The 20,191-nt window shown below is 46.3% G+C and overlaps 7 protein-coding genes across 7 annotated transcripts; 3 read left to right on the forward strand and 4 right to left on the reverse strand.

Annotated features, from left to right (window-relative positions):
- Positions 1-312: 312 nt before the first annotated feature.
- BYT42DRAFT_614334 (acetyl-CoA carboxylase) lies at positions 313-7,274 on the forward strand (the record flags this gene model as incomplete). The annotated part of the gene is made up of 4 exons (XM_051571847.1): positions 313-349; positions 436-784; positions 942-2,685; positions 2,763-7,274. The coding sequence occupies 4 exons, from the start codon at positions 313-315 to the stop codon at positions 7,272-7,274; spliced, it is 6,642 nt and encodes a 2,213-aa protein (XP_051422993.1).
- Positions 7,275-8,729: 1,455 nt separating this feature from the next.
- BYT42DRAFT_571184 (P-loop containing nucleoside triphosphate hydrolase protein) lies at positions 8,730-11,698 on the reverse strand. Its single transcript, XM_051568465.1, has 7 exons — positions 11,679-11,698; positions 11,335-11,543; positions 10,898-11,249; positions 10,692-10,827; positions 10,032-10,611; positions 9,306-9,962; positions 8,730-9,233 (listed from the first exon to the last, which is right to left on the reverse strand). The coding sequence occupies exons 2-7, from the start codon at positions 11,499-11,501 to the stop codon at positions 9,167-9,169; spliced, it is 1,959 nt and encodes a 652-aa protein (XP_051422994.1). The 5' UTR covers positions 11,502-11,543; positions 11,679-11,698; the 3' UTR covers positions 8,730-9,166.
- Positions 11,699-12,140: 442 nt separating this feature from the next.
- Positions 12,141-12,951, reverse strand: BYT42DRAFT_352527 (uncharacterized protein). The gene is made up of 2 exons (XM_051563191.1): positions 12,553-12,951; positions 12,141-12,488 (listed from the first exon to the last, which is right to left on the reverse strand). Exons 1-2 carry the CDS (start codon positions 12,803-12,805, stop codon positions 12,229-12,231), a joined length of 513 nt encoding a protein of 170 aa, XP_051422995.1. The 5' UTR covers positions 12,806-12,951; the 3' UTR covers positions 12,141-12,228.
- Positions 12,952-13,093: 142 nt separating this feature from the next.
- Positions 13,094-14,795, forward strand: BYT42DRAFT_593845 (seryl-tRNA synthetase; the record flags this gene model as incomplete). Its single annotated transcript, XM_051570731.1, has 5 exons — positions 13,094-13,226; positions 13,304-13,536; positions 13,640-13,951; positions 14,027-14,136; positions 14,249-14,795. The coding sequence occupies 5 exons, from the start codon at positions 13,094-13,096 to the stop codon at positions 14,793-14,795; spliced, it is 1,335 nt and encodes a 444-aa protein (XP_051422996.1).
- A 177-nt stretch (positions 14,796-14,972) lies between these two features.
- Positions 14,973-15,459, reverse strand: BYT42DRAFT_614338 (uncharacterized protein; the record flags this gene model as incomplete). Its single annotated transcript, XM_051571848.1, has 4 exons — positions 14,973-15,029; positions 15,091-15,207; positions 15,291-15,382; positions 15,438-15,459. 4 exons carry the CDS (start codon positions 15,457-15,459, stop codon positions 14,973-14,975), a joined length of 288 nt encoding a protein of 95 aa, XP_051422997.1.
- A 382-nt stretch (positions 15,460-15,841) lies between these two features.
- BYT42DRAFT_571189 (Pre-mRNA splicing factor-domain-containing protein) lies at positions 15,842-17,207 on the reverse strand. The gene is made up of 3 exons (XM_051568466.1): positions 16,960-17,207; positions 16,754-16,898; positions 15,842-16,683 (listed from the first exon to the last, which is right to left on the reverse strand). Exons 1-3 carry the CDS (start codon positions 17,145-17,147, stop codon positions 16,306-16,308), a joined length of 711 nt encoding a protein of 236 aa, XP_051422998.1. The 5' UTR covers positions 17,148-17,207; the 3' UTR covers positions 15,842-16,305.
- Positions 17,208-18,254: 1,047 nt separating this feature from the next.
- Positions 18,255-20,186, forward strand: BYT42DRAFT_571196 (mitochondrial carrier domain-containing protein). Its single transcript, XM_051568467.1, has 6 exons — positions 18,255-18,457; positions 18,573-18,651; positions 18,743-18,888; positions 18,958-19,024; positions 19,107-19,552; positions 19,625-20,186. Exons 1-6 carry the CDS (start codon positions 18,305-18,307, stop codon positions 19,826-19,828), a joined length of 1,095 nt encoding a protein of 364 aa, XP_051422999.1. The 5' UTR covers positions 18,255-18,304; the 3' UTR covers positions 19,829-20,186.
- The last annotated feature ends 5 nt before the right edge of the window (positions 20,187-20,191 follow it).

Raw genomic sequence — 20,191 nt, forward strand, 5'->3', positions numbered from 1 at the left:
CGTTGTTGCTGGGTAGGAGGAAACAAGCACACCTCTGATTTTTCTGTCAAACGCCCTTTTCCCTTTCTTCTCTGTTCTTATATCTTTTTTCTTCTTCGATCCATTGATCGCTTTTTCTTCTTCCAACACTACGTTGACACAGACCTCCGCAACCACCGTACAAAACATACACACATCCACATTTCACACACAACATACGTCTGCTTGTCTGTCTCCGCCCGTAGTTTGTCTATTTACATACCATCTTAATCAAAACTTCCTTTCGTACATATCTCTCTTGGAAAAAAAGGTTTTACAACACAGAATAATATCATGACTGAACACAGCAATTTGCCTGCACACTTCTTGGGTGAGTAAATGGGAAACGGTCAGAAAACAAGTGTGATCCAGTGACATTAAACATGTCATCTTGTCTTTTTTTTTTCTCAACCAAAGGTGGCAACTCGCTCGACAAGGCTCCTCAAGGTCCTGTTCGTGACTTTGTTCAAGCACAAGAAGGTCATACCGTGATCAGCAAAGTGCTGATTGCCAACAACGGTATGGCTGCAATGAAAGAGATCCGTTCCGTCCGTAAGTGGGCCTATGAAACCTTTGGTAACGAACGTGCCATCGAGTTCACCGTCATGGCAACTCCCGAGGATTTGAAGGGTAATGCGGAATACATCCGTATGGCTGATAACTATGTCGAGGTGCCTGGTGGTTCCAACAATAACAATTATGCCAACGTCGAACTCATTGTCGATGTCGCTGAACGTACTGGTGTACATGCTGTCTGGGCTGGTTGGTAAGTGTGTTCTTTTGTGATGGAACAAGGAACCCAACTTGTTTTGTGTTATGCAACAACCCCACTCACCAAAATTTTTTTTCTTTCCCTTTTTGCATGCGCACCTTTTTTGGCATTGTATTTTTCTTTGACACTCTTGGGATCATGAAATCTACAGGGGTCACGCTTCCGAGAATCCTCGCTTACCTGAAATGCTTGCGAAATCCAAATACAGATGTGTATTCATCGGTCCCCCAGCCTCGGCTATGCGTTCGCTGGGTGACAAAATTTCATCCACCATTGTCGCACAAAGTGCCCAAGTCCCCACTATGGGGTGGAGCGGTGATGGAATCTCGAAAACAGTGACAGACGAGAATGGCCACGTCGTCGTACCGGACGATGTGTACGAAGAAGCCTGTGTCAAGACCGCCGAACAAGGTCTCAAGGCCGCGGAAAAGATCGGTTTCCCTGTCATGATCAAGGCCTCCGAAGGTGGTGGTGGTAAAGGTATTCGTATGGTCAAGGAAGCTTCCGCTTTCAGCCAGGCCTTTGCCCAGGTCCAGGGTGAAATTCCCGGTTCTCCTATCTTTATCATGAAGCTCGCTGGTAACGCTCGCCACTTGGAAGTTCAGCTGTTGGCCGATCAGTACGGTAACGCCATCAGTTTGTTCGGTCGTGATTGTTCCGTTCAGCGTCGTCATCAAAAGATCATTGAAGAAGCTCCCGTCACTATTGCCAAGCCCGATGTGTTTGAGCAGATGGAAAAGGCCGCCGTGCGTTTGGGTAAGCTCGTCGGTTACGTCTCGGCCGGTACCGTCGAATATCTGTACAGCCATCACGATGAGAAGTTCTATTTCCTGGAATTGAATCCCAGATTGCAAGTCGAACATCCTACCACCGAAATGGTCTCCGGAGTCAACTTGCCCGCTGCTCAGTTGCAGATCGCCATGGGTATTCCTCTTCATCGTATTCGCGATATCCGTGTCCTTTACGGTGTGCAGGCCAACAGTGCTTCCCCTATCGATTTTGATTTCACTCATCCTACCGCTTTGGAGAGCCATCGTCGTCCTGTCCCCAAGGGTCACGTCATTGCTGTGCGTATTACCGCCGAAAATCCTGATGCTGGTTTCAAGCCTTCTTCCGGTACCATGCAAGAACTCAATTTCCGTTCAAGTACCAATGTGTGGGGTTACTTCTCGGTCGTGTCTTCCGGTGGTCTGCACGAATATGCCGATTCGCAGTTTGGTCACATCTTCTCTTACGGTGAAAACCGTCAGCAAGCCCGCAAGAACATGGTGATTGCTTTGAAGGAATTGTCCATTCGTGGTGATTTCCGTACCACCGTTGAATACATCATTCGTCTTTTGGAAACCCCCGATTTCGAGGAAAACACCATCAATACCGGTTGGTTGGACATGTTGATCTCCAAGAAATTGACGGCTGAACGCCCCGATACCATGTTGGCCGTGTTCTGCGGTGCCGTCACCAAGGCTCACAGCATGTCCGTGGAATGCTGGCAACAGTACAAGCTGTCGCTCGAAAAGGGTCAGGTCCCCAGCAAGGAAAGTCTCAAGACCGTGTTCAGCGTCGATTTCATCTACGAAAATGTGCGTTACAACTTCACCGTCACTCGTTCGGCTCCCGGTATCTATACCTTGTACTTGAACGGTACCAAGACCCAGGTGGGCATCCGCGATTTGTCCGATGGCGGTCTTTTGGTTTCTCTGGGTGGCAAGTCCCATACCACTTACTCTCGCGAAGAAGTGCAAGCCACGCGTTTGATGATTGACGGCAAGACCTGTCTTTTGGAAAAGGAAAGCGATCCTACTCAGTTGAGAAGCCCTTCGCCCGGTAAATTGGTGAGCCTTTTGCTTGAAAACGGTGATCACGTCAAGGGTGGTGAGGCTTATGCTGAAATTGAGGTAAGATTTTGTACGGAAAATGGAGATAAGGCGTGGGCTCATGGGCTAATGTTTTTTTTTTCTTGTGCTTTGATTAGGTCATGAAAATGTACATGCCTTTGCTCGCTGCCGAAGACGGTCACGTTCAGTTCATCAAGCAAGTCGGTGCTACCTTGGAAGCTGGCGATATCATTGGTATCTTGTCTCTTGATGATCCCAGCCGCGTGAAGCACGCTTTGCCTTTCACTGGCCAGGTCCCCGTTTTTGGTCCTCCTCACATTCGTGGTGAAAAGCCTATCCAGCGTTTCCATTCTACCAAAGCCATCTTGGAACACCTCTTGCAAGGCTACGACAACCAGGCTTTGGTTCAGACCGTGGTCAAGGAGCTCACTGAAATCTTGCGCAATCCCGAGTTGCCCTATTCTGAAATGACCGCTTTGATGTCCGTCTTATCTGCTCGTATCCCTCAACGTTTGTGGCAGAGCCTTCACGACAAGCAAAGCGAATCTTATGCTGCCAAGAAGGAATTCCCTGCAGCTGAACTCAAGGAGATGATCGATGCTTTTGCTCGTCAACATATTACCACTCAGGCAGAAGCCACAGCTTACAAGAACTCGGTGGCGCCTCTCGTGGAATGCCTCGATCGTTACGTCGGCGGTTTGAAACAGCACGAATACTCTGTGTATGTCGACTTGATGGAACAGTACTATGATGTCGAAATTCTGTTCAGCGGTCAACAACGTGAGGAAGAAGTCATCCTGTCTCTGCGTGATCAAAACAAGGATGATTTGGAAAAGGTCGTGTCGATCATCTTATCTCATGCCAAGGTCAACATCAAGAACAACTTGATCATGATGCTCCTCGATATCGTCTATCCTTCGCCCAACAGCGCCTTGGACCGATTCTTCACCCCTATTCTCAAGCGTTTGTCCGAAATTGACAGCCGTGCTACTCAAAAGGTGGCCTTGAAGGCTCGTGAATTCTTGATTCTCTGCCAGTTGCCTTCGTACGAAGAACGTCAGGCTCAGATGTACCAGATCCTCAAGAGCTCCGTCACCGAAAGCGTGTATGGTGGAGGCAGCGAATACCGCACTCCCAGCTTGGATGCCTTTAAGGATTTGATCGATACCAAGTTCAACGTTTTCGATGTATTGCCCAGCTTCTTCTATCACGAAGATCCTTATATCGCTTTGGCGGCTATTGAAGTGTACTGCCGTCGTTCGTACCACGCTTACAAGATCTTGGATGTCGCCTACAACTTGGAACGCGAACCCTACATTGTGGCCTGGAAGTTCTTGTTGCAGACCGCTGCCCACGGTTTGGATTCCAGCAAGCGTATCGCTTCCTACTCTGATCTTACCTTCTTGTTGAACAAGACCGAAGAAGAGCCTATCCGTACCGGTGCCATGACGGCTTGCCGATCCCTTGAAGAATTGGAGGCCGAACTTCCCCGTATCTTGACCGCTTTTGAAGAAGAGGAGTTGCCTCCCATGATGCAACGTCAGGCTCCTCCCAAGGAAACTCGCATGGAGAATATTCTCAACGTGGCTGTTCATGCTGCCGCTGACAGCGAGGATGCTCACTGGCGTACCAAGATTGCCGAGATCATTGATGCTCACACCGAAGCTTTCCGCAAGGCCCATCTTCGCCGTATCTCCATTGTGGTGTGCCGTCCTAACCAGTGGCCCGATTACTACACCTTCCGTGAACGTCAGAACTACAAGGAAGACGAAACCATCCGTCATATTGAACCTGCCATGGCTTATCAGCTTGAATTGGCGCGTTTGTCCAACTTTGATATCAAGCCTTGCTTCATCGAGAACCGACAGATGCACGTCTACTATGCTGTGGCCAAGGAAAATCCTTCCGACTGCCGTTTCTTCATCCGTGCGTTGGTGCGTCCCGGTCGTGTGAAGAACTCGATGCGTACGGCCGATTACTTGATCTCGGAAAGTGATCGTTTGTTGACCGATATTTTGGATACCCTTGAAATCGTCAGCCACGAGTACAAGAATTCCGACTGCAATCACTTGTTCATCAACTTCATCCCTACCTTTGCCATCGAAGCCGATGAAGTCGAGCATGCCTTGAAGGACTTTGTCGATCGTCACGGCAAGCGTCTTTGGAAGCTTCGTGTGACCGGTGCCGAAATTCGTTTCAACATTCAGTCCAAGCGTCCTGATGCTCCCATCATTCCTTTGCGTTTCACCGTCGATAACGTGTCTGGTTTCATCCTCAAGGTCGATGTCTACCAGGAAGTCAAGACTGAAAAGAACGGATGGGTGCTCAAGTCCGTGGGCAAGATTCCCGGTTCCATGCATATGCAATCGCTGTCGTCGCCTTATCCTACCAAGGAATGGCTTCAGCCTCGTCGTTACAAGGCTCATTTGATGGGTACCACCTATGTGTACGATTTCCCCGAATTGTTCCGTCAAGCCATCCATAACCAATGGAACGAGGCCATGAAGTGTGATTCTACCGTGAAGCCCCCCAGTCAAGTGGTGGAAGCCAAGGAATTGGTGTTGGATGAAGATGGCACTCTTCAAGAGATTGACCGCGCCCCCGGTACCAACACGGTCGGTATGGTGGCTTGGTTGTTGACCCTTCGTACGCCCGAATATCCTCGCGGTCGTCGCGTTGTGGCGATTGCCAACGACATCACTTTCAAGATTGGTTCGTTTGGTGTGGCTGAAGATATGGTCTTCTACAAGGCTTCCGAATTGGCCCGTCAGTTAGGTTTGCCCCGTGTGTACTTGTCTGCCAACTCGGGTGCTCGCATTGGTTTGGCCGAAGAACTGATCAGCCAGTTCCGTGCCGCATGGAAGGACGTCAACAACCCTTCGGCCGGTTTCAAGTACTTGTACCTGCTGCCCGAAGAATACCAAGCTTTGCATCGCAACGGTGAAAGCAAGAGCGTGCTCATCGAAGAAATCGAAGATGAGGGTGAGAAGCGCTGCCGTATCACTGATGTCATTGGTCAAACCGACGGTTTGGGTGTCGAGAATTTGAGAGGTTCCGGTTTGATTGCTGGTGCCACTTCGCGTGCTTACGATGACATCTTCACCATCACCTTGGTTACTTGCCGTTCCGTCGGTATTGGTGCCTACTTGGTGCGTCTTGGTCAACGTACCATCCAGAACGAAGGCCAGCCCATCATTTTAACCGGTGCTCCCGCTTTGAACAAGGTGCTTGGCCGCGAAGTGTATACTTCCAACTTGCAGCTCGGTGGTACTCAGATCATGTACAAGAACGGTGTGTCTCACTTGACGGCCGAAAACGATTTGGAAGGTATTGTGAAGATTGTGCAGTGGTTGTCGTTTGTTCCCGATGTCCGTGGCAACCCCGTGTCGATGCGTCTTGGTTTGGATCCTGTGGATCGTGAGATCGAATACATGCCTCCCAAGGGTCCTTCCGATCCTCGCTTCTTCCTTGCCGGTAAGAACGAAAATGGCAAGTGGTTGAGCGGTTTCTTTGATCAAGACTCGTTTGTCGAAACCTTGAGTGGTTGGGCTCGTACGGTCGTGGTGGGTCGTGCTCGTCTCGGTGGTATTCCCATGGGTGTTGTGGCCGTTGAAACACGTACGGTCGAGAATATCATTCCTGCTGATCCTGCCAATACCGATTCCACCGAACAGGTGTTCATGGAAGCCGGTGGTGTGTGGTTCCCCAACTCGGCGTACAAGACCGCTCAGGCCATTAACGATTTCAACAAGGGTGAACAATTGCCTCTGATGATCTTTGCCAACTGGCGTGGTTTCTCCGGTGGTCAGCGCGATATGTACCACGAAGTACTCAAGTACGGTGCCCAGATCGTCGATGCGCTCAGCAACTACAAGCAACCCGTGTTCGTGTACGTGATCCCCAACGGTGAATTGCGTGGTGGTGCTTGGGTCGTGGTGGATCCTACCATCAACCAAGACATGATGGAAATGTATGCCGACGTCAATGCTCGTGGTGGTGTGTTGGAACCCGAGGGTATTGTGGAGATTAAGTACCGTAAGCCCCAGTTGTTGGCGACCATGGAACGTTTGGATACCAAGTATGCGGAATTGAAGCACAAGTTGGAAACCGCTCAATCTGCGGAAGAGAAAGCCGATGTGAAACGTCAGCTTGAAGCCCGTGAACAGGAATTGATGCCCGTCTACCAACAGATTGCTATCCAATTCGCCGATTTGCACGATCGCGCTGGTCGCATGCAGGCCAAGGGCGTCATCCGACGACCTTTGGAATGGCGTTGTGCTCGTACCTACTTCTACTGGCGTGTGCGTCGTCGTCTCTTTGAAGAATATGCTATCCGCAAGATTTCCACTGCTACCAAGGGCCGTATGCCTCGCGAACAAATGGTCGATGTCTTGAAGCAATGGTTCCTTGCCGACACCAGCAAGAACGACAACGAAGATGATCAAGCCGTGGCGGACTGGTTCGAAAAGCGCGCTGAATTGATCGAACAACGTATCAGCAAGATCCGAAGCGACGCATTGAAGGATGAAATTCTCCTCCTCGGAACCATGGATCAAGATGCTGTCCTCGAAGGCTTCACCAAACTCATTGAAAACATGAGCCCTGATGCTCGCAAAGAATTGATGCGCAAACTTGCCACTCGTGTTTAAATTTTTTTTTCCTCATTTAGTCTCTAGAAAAGTTCCCTTTTTTTTCATTTAGCTTTTTTGATCATCAATAAACCTTTTGTATATTTAACATCGTAGAAAAATATCGGTTACTGTCATTGTTGTTCATCTTGCACTCAAAAAACCGGTCGCAACACGCTGTTTCCTGCATTTTCCTTTTTCAGTCCAAGCTTGTAGCAATGAATCTGCATAAATCAGGGTTCCGTTGGAATAGTGAGATCAGAGCGCTTAGCGATTCCCGTGACTTGTCCATGTAGCCTAGAAGGTTTTTTCTTTATTGAGCCGACACAGCTTCCATTATTCATGTTGTGCAATCGCCTGAAAAGTCATCATTGTCCGCATTCCCCATCCCCATCCCCATCCCCATTTCGTCCTCGTCCTCGTCCTCGTTCTCATCTTCGGCATGATAATTGAGATCGTCATTGTCACTGACATGTACGTAAACGGTTTGATGTTGCCATTCCCAAAATTGCCTAGATGTTCTGGCCATCTTACCAATTACATTGGTCGTGTAATTTTCCATAATCACACTGCGACCAGATAACCAAGACGTTTTGGCGTTCGTAGGTGACTCTCTTCAAGTGTTACCGCAGTCGGCGGATCAAGGCGTAATATTTCAGAGCCAGACACCATTGTCTGCCCTGTCATACGCCTTGATGGATTCATGAAAATCCTTCAACTGAGTTCCTGGTAATTGTACCGTTGATTCAAATCGCGACGGCTATTTCTGTATTAGGTTCCTGCCAAAAAACAGACCGTTGTTTTTTTCGATTCTCAATGTCGTATACATACACTAATCGCGATACAATAAAATCTATGCAATAAATTCACCCTCTGTGGATAACCAGCTTTTGATTTGTCCCCCAATTCGACAGCAGAGCGGACGTAGAAACCGTAACTCGGTCCGATGCGCATTTACCTTCGCGAACCGAAAGCTGTCTTGACGCTTTCGGCTCGCTCTCTCACAGGAAGCTTTCTGGAGCACTCTCCTCTCGGCGTTCCGTCTCCGGGTTACCGGCAACCCACCTCGGTTATGTTTCTTTTTGTGGACCCTCCAAACGGGGCCCCTTCTGTGGCTTTCCTTCAATGAAAAGGAAGCCACAGCTGTATACAAACCAAGCAGACGATGCGCGGTTTTATTGACAGCACTGGTAAGTTATTCGCATGTGATATAATCTTTCAGATTTCACTAATACTATTCTCTCTCCTAGTGCGCTTTCACCACCTGCACGGCACCTTTCATTGAATGCAAGGTGTCAATCCATTCATTTAAATTTTTTCAAATCAGAAAAAAAAAATTGTAAATAAGAGATCCCCCACCCTTGTCGGGGATCCACCTCTCACTCTTTGTGTTTGCCGTTCAGAGGCATTCAAAATAACAATGTAAAAATAAAAAAGCCAAATAAACACAAGCTTTTCCCTTCTTTTATTCATATCTCTGTACTTATGCAATCATGTCCTGAGTTAAAAACCTTTCGGATCACACCACAACGTCATTAGCGGTTACGGCTGATGGTGATTATAGAACCTTTCAGATGACCTCTGGTACATCTTCCACGCTGTCGACTTGTTGAACCACCACTGCTCTTTTTCGGCCGCTGCGTCTTAATGTGCATTGAGGAAGTGGAAAAACTAAAAATGTTGTTGGATCCGCGCAATAAATTGGCGTGATTTTCCCGGACACAGCTTGTCTGAAAACTCAGCTAGGCTGGTAAAATTGGGTGATTGAAAACATAATTTTTTAGTATCTACTATAAAGTTTATAAAGCAGTGAAAGAAAAGAAAGAAATAAGTGGATTATATATGGATACATGGGACAAAGAGCACTTTTTTTTCTTTGCGTGTGGGTTTTTTCCATTGATGGATTCAATAGATTAAAACCAGCTAGTTTTACTTTGCGCATGCGGAGGCAAAGCATGCCCATAAGCTCCGTTACCGCGACTAGAAGAGGACAACAATAAGTCATTGGTTGCTTCTCATTTTATCAAAAAAAAAGAAAATTAGGCCACTTACTCGTTTTGATACCCGCCATTGGTGTTTCCGCCATAGCCATAACCGTAGCCATAACCATTCCCTCCTCCTCCTCCGCCACTGCCGCGTCCTCCGAAATCGTTGTTGTAACGACGATAGTCTCGCGATGGACCTGCACGACCGCGACCTGCACGACCTCGGCCACGACCTCGGCTAGCGTAGCTCATCTCACGCGCTATACTTTCCAACCACGAGGGAACGGCTTGCTTGGCTTCTTTCAATAGATCAATCAAGTCACGAGCGATGTTGCGGTTGTTGCGGTTAAAGAAAGCTGTCGCCACTCCTGTGTTACCTGCACGACCTGTTCGACCAATACGATGAACGTAATCATCGATATCAGTGGGTAGATCATAAGAAACAACGTGGGTCACATTAGGAATATCTAAACCACGTGCAGCAACTGCGGTTGCCACCATAATAGGTGCTTTGCCGGACCGAAAGGCATCCAATGCCGCCTCACGCTCACGCTGCGTACGATCGCCATGAATGGATGTCGCGGGATATCCGTTACCGAGAAGAAAGTCGGACAGGTAATCGGCCATCCGTTTCGTTTCCACAAAGATGAGCGTCAAACCCGGGTCGGCTTCCGCTTGGAGTATGTCCAAAATGACGGATCGCTTATCCTCATCTTCGACGTACCTATATGTTTCATTATGCCCGTTACTTACTCCACCCCCAATGACATATGACGCAATTCAAAATACGTACTCAATCTTTTGCGTAATATTCTCCGACGTGGCGCCTACGCGACCTACGGATAAGAAGATGTATTCTTTGAGGAAATCTCTCGCCAGCATCTGTATATCTCGTGGAAACGTAGCGGAAAACATGAGGGTTTGTCGATCCTGTACACCGGGCATATCTTCGCCTTCGACAATACGTCGAATCTGAGGTTCAAAGCCCATGTCCAACATTCGATCGGCTTCGTCAAGAATGAGATAACGGATATTGCAAAGAGAAATGCGCGCTCTTTCAAGCAAATCCACCAATCGTCCTGGGGTGGCGACGAGCAGATCACATCCACGATCAATTTGGCGGAGTTGATACCCAATATCGGCGCCGCCGTAAACGACGCACGGACGCACAAACGATCGGTAGGCAAATTTGCGGGCCTCTTCGTAAATTTGCGAGGTCAGCTCTCGTGTAGGCGCTAAAATCAATGCTTGCGGATACGCTTTGCGCGGTCGATAGCCACCCATGGTTCTGTTATCAGGGGGAGGTTTGGAGGGACCTTCTTTGAACATGGACGATAGTACCGGGAACAAAAATCCGGCTGTTTTGCCCGAACCTAATCAGATCCCATCCAGATCAGTCAGTCACGTATGTTCATGTGGTGACTCAAGAGTGGATATCAATTGAAAGGTTTACCTGTTTGTGCACAAGCCATGAGATCCCTTCCTTGCATTACAATGGGAATCGAGTACTTTTGAACAGGGGTGGGCGTCGTATACCGTGCCAGTTCAATGTTGCTCAGCAAGTGAGGGTCAATCAACGTATCGGTAAACTGTTCATGTTGAAAGATGAGTCAAATCTACCAATCTCCTCATTCTTCGGCCCTAGGGTCTCAAGCCTACCTTTTCCATTGCTTCGGGTACGTCGTGACCCGACACTTCCACAGGAATATTTTCGTATTTATCAAAATTGATCCCAGTGTGTGTTACTTCCTTATCTTCTGGACTGCCGAACAATTCGCGTTCGATACGTGGATTACGAGGTCCAATATGATGCGTTCCATCTTTCCAGTAGCCTTGCCCTTCTTCTCTTCGGCTGTAGCCTCCAGTTGTTCCAGCATAGCCGCCACCCCGTTTGGCATATCCACCGTAAGACCCACGTTCATCGAACTGAGATCGACCGCCCCAACCATTGCCGGAGCGACCACTCCATCCTCCTCGAGTTTCAGCAAAATCCGAATGCATCTCTTTCCACCTAACAAGCAAGCCGTTAGATATAACTCTCTATCAATGGCACGGTCATCGAATGAAAATTGCCGGAAATAGAAGGCTCCATTTACCGATTATTTCTACGGAGTTCGGGGGCAGGATTTCGATCCCAGTCGTTTAAAGGCGCTTGAGGCGCAGCAGCGGTTCGTTTCAAGTGAGGCGGGACGTATCGGCCAGCATTGGCAGATAAACCCGATCGGCCACTCTGCCGATCGTCCTGCGAGTCGTGAACGTTCATGTTGGCTTCAAAAAGAAACCGCAGTTGAGCTTGATGCCAAAGGTAAATGGTACTAATGTGTGACATGGAGTGTAGCATGTCAACACTGTGGCGGCTGTATCCTTACCTAGACGCTGATTCAAGCTATTCTGACCTTCGTTATCATTGTTCATATCTTGTTCTGTTTTTGGTTTAAAGAGAAGGTGGCCTAAAAACACGCGGTGATTTTTTTTTTTCAAGCCTGCCTCATTTGGGTTTGCATGAGCAACCAGTCACACTGCCCCAAAATCATTATGGCGTTCACGCCGCACCCAAGATGCCGGTCCTTGATTATGTTGCTCACATTCTTTGCCCCCAGTTGACGTATCCACAACGATCAAATAGATTATCTCTCTTAATGTTTGGATAAGTTTCCCCAGAAATAGTCACCGCTGCATTGCGGTTGTTATTCGCGCGCTCTGTGACATCATTAAGGGCTGTGAAGGCACATTTCCATCGCTTGTGCTTTTGGATCCATGAGCCAGTCGCCATGCATACCGGCTATACAGTCTACAAATAAATCTCTAAGTGCTGGATATAATGTGCGGGAGGCCAGAAGATGGTCATGCGAGGACCTGCGGCGATAGGCGAGGAATGGCATACAAGTAGCATAAGAGATACATTCATGTGGTGCATCTTTCTTGGGCTTACCATTCCCATTGTTTCGCTCATCACACTTGTCTCCTTCGTAAAAACTTTCCATATTTTATTATAACTCGGTTTGTGCCGATTGGACGGCAGTTTCCAGTAATGATTGCGATTGCTCTGTCTTTTCAATGGCTTGCGTGACTTGGCTTTGCAATTGATCCATATTGTCTATATCATCCAGATACTTCTGCACCATCCCCCTTGAAGCCGCATGAAGGGCTGAGTTTGATTCATGCTTGGGTGGGTCTGTCGACAGACTCTTCAGCATGGCTAAATGCTCTTCTGGAGGAACCGAATCATCGACGTCTGTAGATAGAAACTCTATATAATACAGAATTGTCAGTTTTACTTGGACATAGCCGAAATGAGCAAGATGGTAAACGACCTTTGGCATGCGACATGGTAATATTTTCTCTCTTTAGAAACGCATCAATTTCCAAGGGCGAGGAGTTAGTTGCTGCACAATGTAATATTGCATCTGAAATAGTATTATAATCTAATGTTGATGCCATAGAGGAGACAGTGGTATATACAGTATTATAGTGTCTGACAAAGTGAGAAAAATATGGACGGGACAAAAAAAAGCGAGCGAGTGGTAAATTCAAAGTCCGAATACAAATGGCCGATGACACACCCATAGAAAAGGCACTTTATCCCATGTTCATACCAGACTAGTAAACATGTAAAAGCGCCATCTCTAGTATCATTAAAATATAAATCTTTAGCGGGTTAATGTGCAAGCAGATAACCTGCCTTGATAAAAGTATCTGGAAGTTGTCATAAGGCAAATAAAGTGTTTTTGCGTGGTCGCCATGTCACGCAACATTGCCAATCCAAGCCACGAAATTGAACACCGCAAACTTTTTTTTTCTCCTTTTGTTGATAGCAGGTTTTGACACGATTCCTTTCCTCACACTGAACCGACGATGCTCGATATCAACTTGCTGTTAGAAGACCGTGGTGGTAACCCGGAGATGGTCAAAGAATCCCAGCGAAAGCGTGGTGCTTCCGTTGAACTCATTGATCAAATCATTGCCGAGTACAAGGAATGGGTCAAAAGTAAGTCTATATTTCCAGACCTATTGAAAGCTCATCCGAGCCTATATTCTTGTGGATATTAACCGGTCATTGTGTAGCTCAATTCCAAAGCGACCAAAAGAACAAGGAAATCAATGCCATCCAAAAGGAAATTGGCAAGAAATTCAAGGCCAAGGAAGATGCCAGCGAATTGGTCAAGCAGAAGGAACAACTTCAAAAGGACAAGGAGCAGTTGGTGGCTCAGGCAAAAGAAGAGGAAAAGCAATGGAAGCAAAAGCTTTCCACTGTTGGAAACTTGGTGCATTCTTCTGTTCCCGCCAGCATGGATGAGGTAAGCCAAAACAAGATGGCACTTGCGCACAAGCTCGGCTCGTTGTTGGACTTTCAACGTATTTACCGGGATTACTTATTTTTTTTTCTGCAACGTGCACTAGGCCAACAACGAGGTGATCCGTACTTATGACCACAACGATGTGAAGCCTGTGAAGCGCACCGATATCTTGTCTCATCATGAAGTGCTTGCCCGTCTTGACGGTTATGACCAAGACCGTGGTGCTAACGTGGCCGGTCACCGTGGTTATTTCTTGACTGGTGTGGGTGTTGACTTGAACTTGGCAATGATCAACTATGGTCTTAGTTTCCTCGGTCGTCGTGGCTATAAAAAGCTGATGACCCCTTTCTTCATGAAGAAGGACATGATGGCCAAGACCGCTCAGTTGGAACAGTTTGACGAGGAACTGTACAAGGTGAGACATTTTATAGAATACCCTGCAAATTTTTTTGCCAGAGGGCTCATGCTTTTTGGGTATTCTTTGCGTTAGGTCGTTGGTGATGGTGATGACAAGTATCTTATTGCTACTTCCGAACAACCCATCTCTGCTTTCCATGCCAACGAATGGTTCGAGAAGCCTGCCGAACAATTGCCTATCAAGTAATGTTTCTCGTTTTAGGATAAAAAAGAATTGGATGCGAGCCATCGGGGGACAGGCCAAGAATGGACATGGGACTAATGCGTGGCTATTGTTTCTTTTTTCTTTCAACAGATATGCTGGTTATTCCACCTGTTTCCGTAAGGAAGCTGGTGCTCACGGCAAGGATACCTGGGGTATTTTCCGTGTTCATCAATTCGAAAAGGTTGAACAGTTTGTGTTGACAGATCCTGAAAAGTCTTGGGAAATGTTCAACGATATGATTGGCCACTCTGAGGATTTCTTCAAGAGCTTGGGTATTTCTTACCGTGTTGTTGCCATTGTTTCGGGTGCTTTAAATAACGCTGCTGCCAAGAAGTACGACTTGGAAGCTTGGTTCCCCTTCCAAGGTGAATTCAAGGAACTTGTTTCTTGCAGCAACTGTACCGATTATCAGTCGCGTCGTTTGGAAATCCGTTGCGGTGTGAAGAAGATGTCGGATCGTGAGAAGAAGTACGTGCATTGTCTCAACTCCACCTTGTGTGCCACGGAAAGAGCTCTCTGTGCTATTCTCGAGAACTGGCAACGTGAAGATGGTCTGGAGATTCCTCCTCCTTTGGTCCCTTACATGGATGGTCGCACTTTCATTCCATACGTCAAGTCTACTCCTACTAGCAAATAAGTTTACGTTTTGTCGCATTTCCCATTCATATAATACAACACTTTTTTGTTACTGCTCATATCATAAAGCAAAACTCTCTGTGCTTGTTATCAAACGGGTGCATTCACATAACAATACTTTTTCTTTATCATACAATCAATTGATAATTTGGGTCCTTTATTTTTTTCCATAAATTATTTAATTCTCCATGCCAGTAAGCATGGATTGGAGGGTGCTGTGGACTTGCTCCAATTCCTGCAATAAGTTTTTGATGAGCGTTTTTTGATCATAGAATATATAGAAATCACTGACTTACATCGGCCACCTGAGCTTGACCAGGATGTTCATAAGGATCGTCCTCGGGGTTGCTCTTGTCCTTTCGGTCGTCAAAGACGGCCTCATGATACTTCTTATCGACATTTTGGACCCTTTCCTGTGGAGGAGTTTTTAGAGAAAAAAAAATTCAGCTCACTCTGATTTGACAGAGTAAGCAGATGCAATTCAAAAAAAACTCACTTGCAATCTTGTCACGTCACCTTCGGTATATTTCTGACGGGACAGTTTGTTACATTCGTTGGCAATGTTCACAAGCTCTTCGTGAGCATTCTCTACGAAATCGCATAAGTATTACTTGCACATTAAATTTCATGACAACCTACGTACGAAGCATATGTGAAAGAGGCATTTTGATAATAGTTAAAAGGAAGATTTGATGACCGTTTCCGCGACGGGTTGAGCTAACTTTTGTAGTTGAGCATTGACAGGGGTCTTGGATGAGAATATATGCAGCGAGGGTTCATGTTGCCCGATCGGGCCATTTTCCGTTTTCCATGCGTGTAAATGATTGGCCGTGCCTCGCATTGTCCGCATATCTCTAGTTGATCTCCCACGGCTATCACGCTAATCATTTTGATAAAAGACAAACATAACGTACCGTGAAATGGGGTGATCGGTTGTCTGCATGAATAAAGGATCCAAAAATAGGGCAGCCACATTTTCCGCGGCGTTGTTCGTGTTACAAAATTCTGTCATGGTTAAAAAACACCAATGACGCATTCCGTTTGCAAGAGAGTGACCATTACTACGGATAAGTTTTGTCGACAGTTGTTTCAAAGTCCCTTGGCAGTATACAGGGAGTGTTTACACAGGGACGATGGAATAAATCGTGATTATGCACCTTGCTGAGTACAACAGATATGCAGCTATTACGTGATCTCATTTTTGGTCGTGGTGGCTGTCATTTCTTTTGCTTTTCATCATGTTCATGCGGAAATATGTAACTATCAAGAATGCCGAGAACGCAAGTAAGATCGAGGGAGATCATATGTTTATTTCCGGCGGATAAACAATATGTATATTTTAACAGTGGCTGCTCAACCCACGAAGTTTAGTAAAAGAATTCCACAATATGTACAAATGATAAGTTTCGCGAAACAATGATTGCTGGAGTTTTTCGACGAAATCAAACTTTTTTTCCTTGTTCTTGGCTGCGGTTGTTCGCCGCAGCCGACGCATGGTAAATGTGGGACGATTAATGACGACGAGAACGGTGTTCTGATCGATCTCTGGAGCGAGAGCGGTGGCGGTCTGACCGACTGGTGGAGTGACGATCGTGCGAATGACGATCGTGGCGATGGTCCGATCGACGTTCTTTTGAATGGTGGCGATCGGACTTGTGTTTGGAGTGTCGGTCGGATTTGTCTCTAATATCTTTCTTCTTCTTCTTTTTATCCTTGCTCTGTCTTCTTAATTCCTTCATGCGAAGAGGGTTATCCACAATGGCCTTGACGGCTGCCTGCTCCCGTTTCTTGATCATCAACAAAGGATCTTCCCGAATTTTGGCCTGGATATCTCGTTCGTTGTTTGCATTGGCATTGCTCAAAGCGAATCGATCGGCGGTGGAAGCGACCTAAATAACAAGTGTTCTTCGTTAGACAACCTGCACCCGATCCGACTCGTCTGAAAAAGTATCCCATTACCTCCTCTCGACTGGATTTACTTCGTAGTAATTCATCCACATTCTTTTTACCCAACAGAAACTCTTCCATTTCACTGTTGACTCCACCGCTTCGTCCTCCTGCATTAGGTGCTGCGTACATCCAATCGACTCTTTCGGACCGTTTTCTACCGATGTCCATGTTAACGCTACTGATCTTAATAAAACTGCGATGAATGATTTACATACCTGCCGCCTGAATCTTCCTGTAATCGTTGCAAGTCCTGCAACTGTCTCTCCTCCATCAACTCCTTCTTCATCTGTTCGATCTTTCGCTGTTCCTCTGCATGTTTCTTTTCCTCTTTCCATACTCGCTCTTGGTTCTTAAAAGTGACGGGATGCCAACTTTTCTTCAAATTGAGATCGCCTCCTCCCATGGTATGGAATACGCAAGAACAGAAAGCCTCCAAGATCGTTTCTTTTGGCGACCTGGAACTCCCTTCTTTTATTTGGTGCGGGTCGACAACCAATTGAAGGTGGTCACATGATATTGAAAGTCCGCCACCCAGTTTCATTGGAAAACTTCAGTGTTCAAACGAGTGATGATTATTTTACACAAAATCAAAGTATTCTCATCCATCAAGTGAAAAGTGGACCAGATATTTTAGATTTTTTATACAGAACAACATACAAAGAGCAAGACACTCAGTCACATTACAATACTTTTTGAAAATTTATAAATGACCCATAAAAAGAAGCGGTCGACGCACAACATCATTGATATTGATCAATCGTTCAGATAATAGATTGTTGTCGGGGACATAAAGTAGAATTGATGGCGATTTGGAGAGAAAATAGTGTACTGATTTGCACTGCACGGTCGTTGGATGGTTGCTCAGCGTCAGTCGATTTGTGTACCATGGGAAAGGGGCCTATTTCCTTGCCAGCTTTGCAATGTTCGACCCGGCTCACTTTTCTTTAATCCCATTTGTCTGACTTCATGAGCGAGTGCCATATCGTCGCCATTTAGTCTTTCATCAATGATTATTTTGATAGGGACAACGTCATTGTCATCCGCTTTGGTAACGCGTGTGAATGGATTATTAACGAAATGTGTGTCTCTATCTTAAGATCTCTAGGGAAACCACAGACAACAGATCGGGCTTGGCAGAGTCAGTCAGGATAAAAGATCCTGTTGCACTTAGCTTGACGTTGACGTGTTAAGTGTCACATTTTTGATGCAAAAGTGAATACCATCTTTAGCATGTTGGGTAGCTTGGTTATCAAAGTTTTATGTTGACTTGGAGATTTTGGTATGTATCGCGTTTGAGTTTCTGTTTTGGTAGGGAAAAACAGAGGGACCTGGTTTTCTACCAAAGACTCGACGAGCGTGTGATGGACAAGGTGAACTGAAGGGCGTTTTTTCTAAAAGCGGTAAATGTCTGATCCTTCGCATGTGATTTGCTGGCAAGCTACGTGCACTTTCTCACGATTATCAGTCCAACTTGCGACTCCGCTTTCTCATTTTATTAACTCATTCATTCCTTCCCACCTCCTTTCCCGCCTGTTTCTTTGCTAAAGTGTTCGTATCGCGATGCAATCCACCTATGCACAGCTAACATCCAACGATCAGCACGGACATTCTAATGGATCCACCTCTAACACACACACCACCCATCAACGTAACACCCAGACGATGGACTACGCTTTGCGCTCAGGCATGGCAGGTGGCGTAGCTGGATGCATGGTAAGCAGGGTCATCCATGCCCCATGACAATGGATCCGCCTTTACTGTGGGAATAAAAAGTGTGGAGCCCAGTTCGAATGACAAGCACATAATAATTTCGGTGATTCGATGAAAGGGCAAAACCATCGTAGCGCCGTTGGATAGGGTAAAAATTTTATTCCAAGCAAGGAACCCACTATTCGATTGTTATGCAGGTACCAAAATTAGCATCCCATTCAAGACGATACATGAGGATGACATGCATGGTGGATTTTAACATGAAGGATCCGTTCAAAAAAAAAAAAGGAAAATTCACAGGAGTCTTTTCAGCGTTGCGCGAAATCATGAAGCATGAAGGTGTCATGGGCTTGTTTCAAGGTCACTCTGTGACACTGCTTCGGATATTCCCTTATTCGGCCATCAAATTTGTCGCGTATGAACAATACCGAGCGGTAAGATCCAACAATACTCCGTTTCCCATCGTTACAGCTGCAAATTTTGACAATTCTCTGTGAATACAGATCCTGATGCCAACGGCGCAACAAAGAACATCATCAAGCCGACACTTTGTGGCTGGATCTTTAGCAGGCAAGTCAAAGACAGGGAATTAAAGTTCATTTTGCCATGTGATGCTTACCATTCCTTTATCTTTTGTTGTCATTGTCTGTAGGCCTTACGTCTGTATTTTTTACATACCCGATGGATTTGGTGCGAGTACGCATGGCTTATCAAGTCAAGCAGTCCCGCGATACGCCACTTCGTCTGTCTGATACCTGTCAATCCATTTACAACGAACCCGCTGCTGGTCGGCGAGCCGTTTCGATACCACTTTTTAAGCTTGCCAACTTTTATCGAGGATTTATGCCTACTTTGGCGGGAATGATACCGTATGCGGGAGTGTCTTTTTGGACGTACCACATAATCACTCAATTTTGTCGGCATCATCCAGCTGTCACTTGGTGGACTTTGGCCCCACTAAATTTCGACCCAACTAGCTCACAGTCAACCGCTTCTCAACAACGTCTGCTCGACAAGCCAGCATTAACCACATCGGCCAAACTGATCTGTGGCGGTATCGCCGGTTTGGTGGCGCAAACAAGCAGCTATCCCCTTGAGGTAATCCCATCATTTTTTAAAAAAGGAACAGGAAAAAATAATAGGTAATACTCACATGGCAACATTTATTAGATCATTCGACGCAAAATGCAAGTGGGTGGTTTGTTGAATCCGTACGCATTTATCAGTTTCGCAGACGCTGTCAAGGACATTTACCGAAGCAAGGGATGGAGAGGCTTTTATGTTGGTCTCAGTATCGGGTATATCAAGATTATTCCCTTGAGCGCGGTGAGCTTCACGGTATACGGATACATGAAAGAAGTCTTGAATATCTAGAACAACGGTTAGAAAAAGAGACACCACGACATGACGGCTTCACGCGAGACAGGGAAACACGCCATTCTTCAGACGACAATGGTGTGGTAATGTCTGTTAAAACAAACAAAATGCAAGTGCAGGAATTGGTCTGAAAATGCAAACAAGTGTCCAAACCAAGGTTTTTTCTCCACGAACCTCGGAAGCCGTCTTCGCAAGCCCTTTTTCCGTGATTGCCTGGAAACTGTGGATGGCCAATGAAATTCACTTAACTCTTCGTGACGTACAAATGTGGGTCGACCAATCACATTAAAGCATTGCTGAGAAAAAAAAATTTTGAGGCTTTGGGGGACAATAAAATATTTTTTTTTGTTTGACCACTGT

The sequence above is a fragment of the Radiomyces spectabilis genome (assembly GCF_025331425.1).
Source record: "Radiomyces spectabilis strain NRRL 2753 chromosome Unknown BYT42scaffold_7, whole genome shotgun sequence".
In the NCBI taxonomy this organism is placed as follows: domain Eukaryota; kingdom Fungi; phylum Mucoromycota; class Mucoromycetes; order Mucorales; family Radiomycetaceae; genus Radiomyces; species Radiomyces spectabilis.